Source organism: Aethalodelphis obliquidens, unplaced genomic scaffold (genome assembly GCF_003676395.1).
Source record: "Aethalodelphis obliquidens isolate GAN/ISIS:26980383/991018 unplaced genomic scaffold, ASM367639v1 scaffold20, whole genome shotgun sequence".
NCBI lineage: Eukaryota > Metazoa > Chordata > Mammalia > Artiodactyla > Delphinidae > Aethalodelphis > Aethalodelphis obliquidens.
The window spans coordinates 11514413-11520412 of NW_020837964.1; the positions used below are offsets into that span (position 1 = coordinate 11514413).

At 39.5% G+C, this 6000-nt stretch overlaps 1 protein-coding gene across 6 annotated transcripts in view; it reads right to left on the reverse strand.

Moving 5' to 3' along the window:
• The window catches only part of CNTNAP4 (contactin associated protein family member 4), a 262365-nt gene extending 258252 nt beyond the window's left edge, over positions 1 to 4113 (reverse strand). For all 6 annotated transcript variants that reach the window (XM_027119209.1, XM_027119210.1, XM_027119212.1 and 3 more), the window contains exon 1: positions 4029 to 4113. In XM_027119209.1, coding sequence (XP_026975010.1) covers positions 4029 to 4113 — 85 coding nt within the window. The remainder of the gene's footprint in view (positions 1 to 4028) is intronic.
• Between the last annotated feature and the right edge of the window lie 1887 nt (positions 4114 to 6000).

Consider the following 6000-nt stretch of genomic DNA (forward strand, 5'->3'; position numbering starts at 1 on the left):
TAGAAGACATAAAAATGTTTTTTACTTAGGTTAAGCACTAGGGATCACATGGAAGTCCTGTGTTCGATTCCTTGTTGGCTATGAGCTGTGTTATCTCCATAGCTGGAGGCTGCCCTTATCAGAAATGATTTGGGATGCATACTATCAGGAAAGGGGAGAACGCACCACATTGATGAAAACAAATCAGTATTGCTGTTAGACAAGTGAGTCAAAGTTCAGGCTCACCTTTATATCCAGAGGTCAGCTACTTATGTACTGCAACTTGTAATTGTATTTTAACAGTACTTTACTGTCTATACTAGTAATTTTTTGCTATGGAAAAGAATTTGGGTGGGGAGGAGGAGGAAAAGAAGTAAGTTTCTAGAAAGAGTACAAGGCTGAATTTGAACAATTTGAGAATCTGTCCAGTAGCATTTAGGTGGCATCCCAGAGCCCACAAGAACGATCATCTACTCAAGTCATTACCTTCAACTTTTGTTAACTTTAACATATTCTTTAGTGCTTCTTTCAGGGTAGATATCAGATACAGCCTTTATTCCAATTATGGAAAAGAAAGCACACAGTGAGAAATTAACTTCTAATTATGTCATTCATAAGCTACTTGTTAAGCATTAAATATTCTCAGTATACCTGAAGCCAGAGAGCTTCCATCACATGATCTGCAAGAGTAAAAATAAAAGCAAAACTCCTTGCTGACTTACACCTTTTCTTCTTTTACAGTGTCCACCCCTCCCCCAACAACATCTTAATGCTCACAAGGAAACTGTGGGTTCATAAGAGCAATTTAAAAATAAAGGGACTTCCCTGGTGGCGCAGTGGTTAAGACTCCACACTTCCAAGGCAGGGGGCCCAGATTCGAGCCCTGGTCAGGGAACTAGATTCCCACATGCATGCCGCAGCTAAGAGTTCACATGCCACAACTAAGAAGCCCGTAAGCCAACACTAAGGAGCCCACCGGCCACAACTAAGCCCCAGCGCAACCAAAATAAATAAATAAATGAAAATAAATATTTTTTTAATAATTTAAAAAAATAAAGAGGTGACTCCCTTTTCAGTGCATGTATCTTACTAGCAAGTGAAGAAAGCAACAACAGCCTGTGCAGCTTATCAAAGAGCAAGCCCTACTACGAGGATCTGTCTCTAAACTTTCACAGAAGGAACTCTTCAATATAATAACACCTTGACCAGAACAAGGAGGAAAGACCTGGGGCTGGTTCAATGCTTTTGAAATGTCAGGTAGGGTGCTAATAGCCAAAGAATGTGGTCCATTCAACGTTTTTCATCTTTAGTCAGAAGAGGAGTCAGCAGTCACCAAAGCTGTGTAAGCACACGCATCTAGTGGTTTATGCATCTTTATATAAATATATACATATGTTCACACACACACACATAGATACACATGAACATGTATGTGTGTGTGTGTGTTTGCACAGAAACCTTCTAATGTAAACTTACCCTGTTGATTAATTAGATCAACTAACATTTAAATTAAAGTGTACCTAATCCCTGAGCTGTCCCTGGTGTATAAAGTCCTGTCCCGTGTAAGCTTTCATACTGGCGGCCTTGGGCAGTCTTGGGCCGACTCAGTGGATAGCAGATTTGCTCCTGGTGAATCAGCTGTAAATAGAGGGAAAATGTCTTTGTATTCACCCGAGAGACTGACCTTTAATTTCCTTTATTTTTATTCAGTTCTCCCTGACTTTAATATTGGTGTTCAAGATTGATTCATGTTTTAATATAAAGTTTTGTCCAAAAGAATTACTGGAGCTATTATAATACTTTAAAAACACTTACGGTGGTTGATGGTCACTTGTCACTATGCTGAATTACAACCTTGCTGGTAAACATATAGACTTGTTCCTCCAAAAAAGATACAATACATGGAGTACCATGACTTGGTAATAAGTGCCTTGCTTTCTTTCCCCCCCCACAAAATACTAATGAAATAAAACTTGGCAAATGAATTTTTTTGTTTTATATCTACTGCTGCAAATCATACTGTCAATGCAATAGTAACAAGAAATTACTAAATGCACCTTTAATTACCTGAAGTCATTTAACTGCATATATGACACTTTAAGAACAGTCAACTCTTAACACACATGGTAACCAAGAATTCCAACTTTAATATTTAAATGTTCCTAATAATTTAAAATGCTATAGGTTCTTTAAGTTAATCAAATGTTTAAAAGAGCATTAAACTACTTCCTGAAGAATAAACCAAGGCTAAAAGAATACAGAATCAGGATTGAAATTTTAAGTGTCAGGAGAGGCCCAGCCAGAGCTAAGCACCCATGAATATTCTGCTCTCCTGAGATCTTCTCAGCAGCTCATCTTTCCTTTGAAGAAGATATATTACAAAGAAGCTATTGAAGGTCGATCTGCCTTTTATTGGACTTCAAGAAAATAAACAAATGTGAACAACTAATAGCCCAGTCAGTCACATCAGTCAATTATAAACTCAAACAGTCAGCATATTGGAAAGACAAGACTGCCTCTAGGCCAGACTTAAGCGCTGCTTTCCTTAAGGGAAGGATGCTTCAAATGATGTGCTTTACATTGTAAGAGTGACCTCTAGTGCTTCCTTTTTTGCTGAACTTCGGTAGTTGGACGATGAATTACTTATGCGTTTTCTACAAAACTTTCTGGGGGGGGGGGTCTGTGTTGTTATTGTTTGTTTGTTGTAATGTGGGTCAAATGCTACTATTACAGCATTCCAAGATTTTGATGAGGTGAAAATATGCACATTTTATTGACTCATGGGATTCTTACACCCCCAAATTAAAACAGAAGCTAAAACACACTGCAGCGTCCGAGTGAAGTTCTCTTCTTTCAGAGTGATAGATATACCACACCATTAAATGAGCTAATGCTGAATGGAAGGACGCAATCCCAGTGGCCATTCAATGTAAATGAGCATTTGGCTTGTGCCCGTAAGGTCATTTCTAATGTTCTTCCCACATCAGAGTGCTTTAGCGCGCTCAAGGGATGTACCATAGCAAATGCCTGGTTCCTGGCTTGTGTCCCCCCAAACCTAAACCTGCTTGAAATGTAGTGACATAAATTCCTGACCAGGCCTCATAGCCCTTTCTTGAAAAGCAGATGAGCATTTCCTTTAAAGTCCAAGAAAGAGAGAAAAAGTATTTGCTGAGTTTGTTGATCATTCATCAGGGAGGGGGAAATTCTCCCCTTTAGAGATTTTAGGCCAAATGTAACTTTTAAAACTTCTTATCTCTAATAAAAAGTGGATGAAGGGACCTCTGTCAAATTATTTTGGATGATACTTAAATTAGAAATAAGGTCTTAATAAATCTTCCCTGGGACCATTAACTCAGAATCAGAATATTCAATCACAAATTTATAAAGTTAAAAATTCAAGAATAATACTTTTGAAAAAAGCACCTGAATGTATTTCTTTAAGCAAGATGTAGAAATCAAGCCCCCGTGTTCAAGTCTCATTCTGGTGGCAGTGAGGACACAATTCCTAATATTGAGGTTCACCTCTACCAATTCTGCCCCTGAATTCTGCAGTATGTTTCAGTTATTATCCTGGCATCATTTTAAAGATGCAGCCAGCTATCAGTCTGCCAAATTGCAAACTTCAGAAATCTAAGCTAATGTAGCATAATGTAAAGTCTGCCAGTTGTTTTCCTGTTAGACATAATTCCAGTAAAATTCAGGAAACCTAAAAAAGGGAAGAAACGAAGACATTCACAGGCTATTCCGTGATTAAGATGACGATTTAATGTTTTACTAGAACTTGAGTGTTCTCAATGAATACACAAAGACAAGAGGACAAGATTCTGCTCGTAGACAAACAGAGAAACGATACTTTGCATATTCTGACCAGACCAAGAGGAAAGACATGTGTAAACCCAGTCGTATTTGCAAGATTTTAAGTGAGGCTTCATTTATAGCAATGTGCTTTGCAGCAATTCCAGCTGCAAATAATCATCATAAAAAACAACAGAATTAAAGTTTTGCAGAGAGGCCCCCTTCAAGTTCTAAATCATTTGCTGTATACTTACAGGAATTCCCAGCTAAAACCCTGTTCCAATTTGGAGTAGATAACAGAAGTAGCGTCTTGAGAACAGCTCCGGTGACAGGCCTCATGTTCACATTCGTTGGGCTCCCCCAAAAGATCTTGACTGGCTCTCCGAGGGCTCCAGTCCCGCTCTCAGTCTGTCTCCCAGCTCTGTCTGGATTTTCAGCACCTCTGGGTGTCTTGGTCTCTCTACCTCCTCCTCTTCCTTCCCTCTCTCTCTCTCTCTCTCTCTCACACACACACACACACACACAAACACACACACCACAGCCCTGACTGCTCACTGAAAAGCGCTCAGCATCTTTCCGAACGAGCATCCACACTGCCGAGGCCACGCCCACTCCTCGCAGCCGTGGTCCCAGAAATTGGCAGCAGCAGCGTCCCTCCTCCAAATTCACAGCAGCGCTCAGAGCTCCGCCGCCGGGCGCTGCGCTGCTGATGAAAGCTGGACTTGGAGGCGAGGCCTGCCGCGCCTGGGCCACCTCGGGGCTCCCTCCCCTCTCCTCTATTCTTCAATAATCCTTAACCCTTTTCTCCCCTCTGGAGATGTCCGTGGGGGGAGGGGCGAGGCGGTGGAGCCTCCTGATTTTCTGCCCGTCTTGCCTTCAGCAGAGCCAGTCAACATACTGAGCTAATTCCTGATTATCCGGGAGTGCATCCAGGTAAAATTGTGTTTTGTTTCAAAACAAAAGCATAAAATGAGACAGAAATAACTAAGCAGCATTGGTAAATGGTAGCTAAAATTGTCCTTGGGGAAAATACTTGCTGTTGTTTTTCTCTGTTTATATAAAATTATCCTCTTCAGCTATGGTGCCAGGATTTTATTATGGAAATGCCTCACAAGGAAACAGACATTCCTGTTCGGCAGATATTTAAAATCATCTAGTAATAGTCTGCAAGAAATTAACATTTCTTATTTTAGTGCATCAGGAGTACAAATCCACAAACTGAATGCTTTGGATAGATCTATTTGGATGAATGCTTCAGGCTGTGAATACGCAGTGGCATTCTACAATCCAATTCTTTAATAATAATTCCCAAAAGGCCCCAAAATAAAAACGATGGGATACTGAAGAAAGGGAACCCCCCGCCCAAAACACACACACACACACTCACACCAAACCTCCTAAACAATTTAAAGATGTAATTCAAATGGCCTAAAGGAGAGAGGAGTAAAGTTGAGTTCAGAAGATCACCAGCTACAGAAAAATTACTCTTCAAATGGCTGATCCATGGATATTGCCAGTTCTTGAATAGAATATTGAAGTATCTAAATAATGGAGCTAATATCACATGATGATAAGTGTATAACATGGTGTCATAGAAGGATAAATAAGCTCTTCAAAATAAATGTCAAGATATTTAACTTAGAATGTGCTAAATTTTATAATAGGAACACTGAGATTCTCAAGCACTTCTTGGTGATAACAAGTAAGAAGAAACATAAGCATTCAGCAGCAGCAGCCTTGCTATAGAATGAATGAAATAAGGGGGAAATGACAGAAGCATTCACCATTAAGAGCTAGCTCTTGCCTACAAACAAAGCAGAAGAGATATTTTTAATTTCCCTATTTTGCAGATGAGAAAACAAGAACAGGGAATTTAAATGATTTGAGGAGATCATAGATTTAGTAAATAAAGCACTGAGGATTGAACTTTGTTTTTCTGACCCCAGTTTTACTGCTCTCACCCTAGGACTTGCTGCCCTTCACATAAGAGTACAGCTCCTTCCTGACCTCTGTCAAAGGCAGTGAAAACCTGAAGCCCTTAAAAAAGAAAAAAAAGCAGAGGAAAAGAAAGGTCACTGTTCGAGTGTTTACTCTGTATTTCTAGGCCTATATCCCTGATTTTGTCATTTTCAAATATAACATGTTAAGCAAAAGCAGATATAAATTGACAATTTCTGTTAAGTAATTATTGAAGGGGATTAAATATTGTTGAACACATATTATATG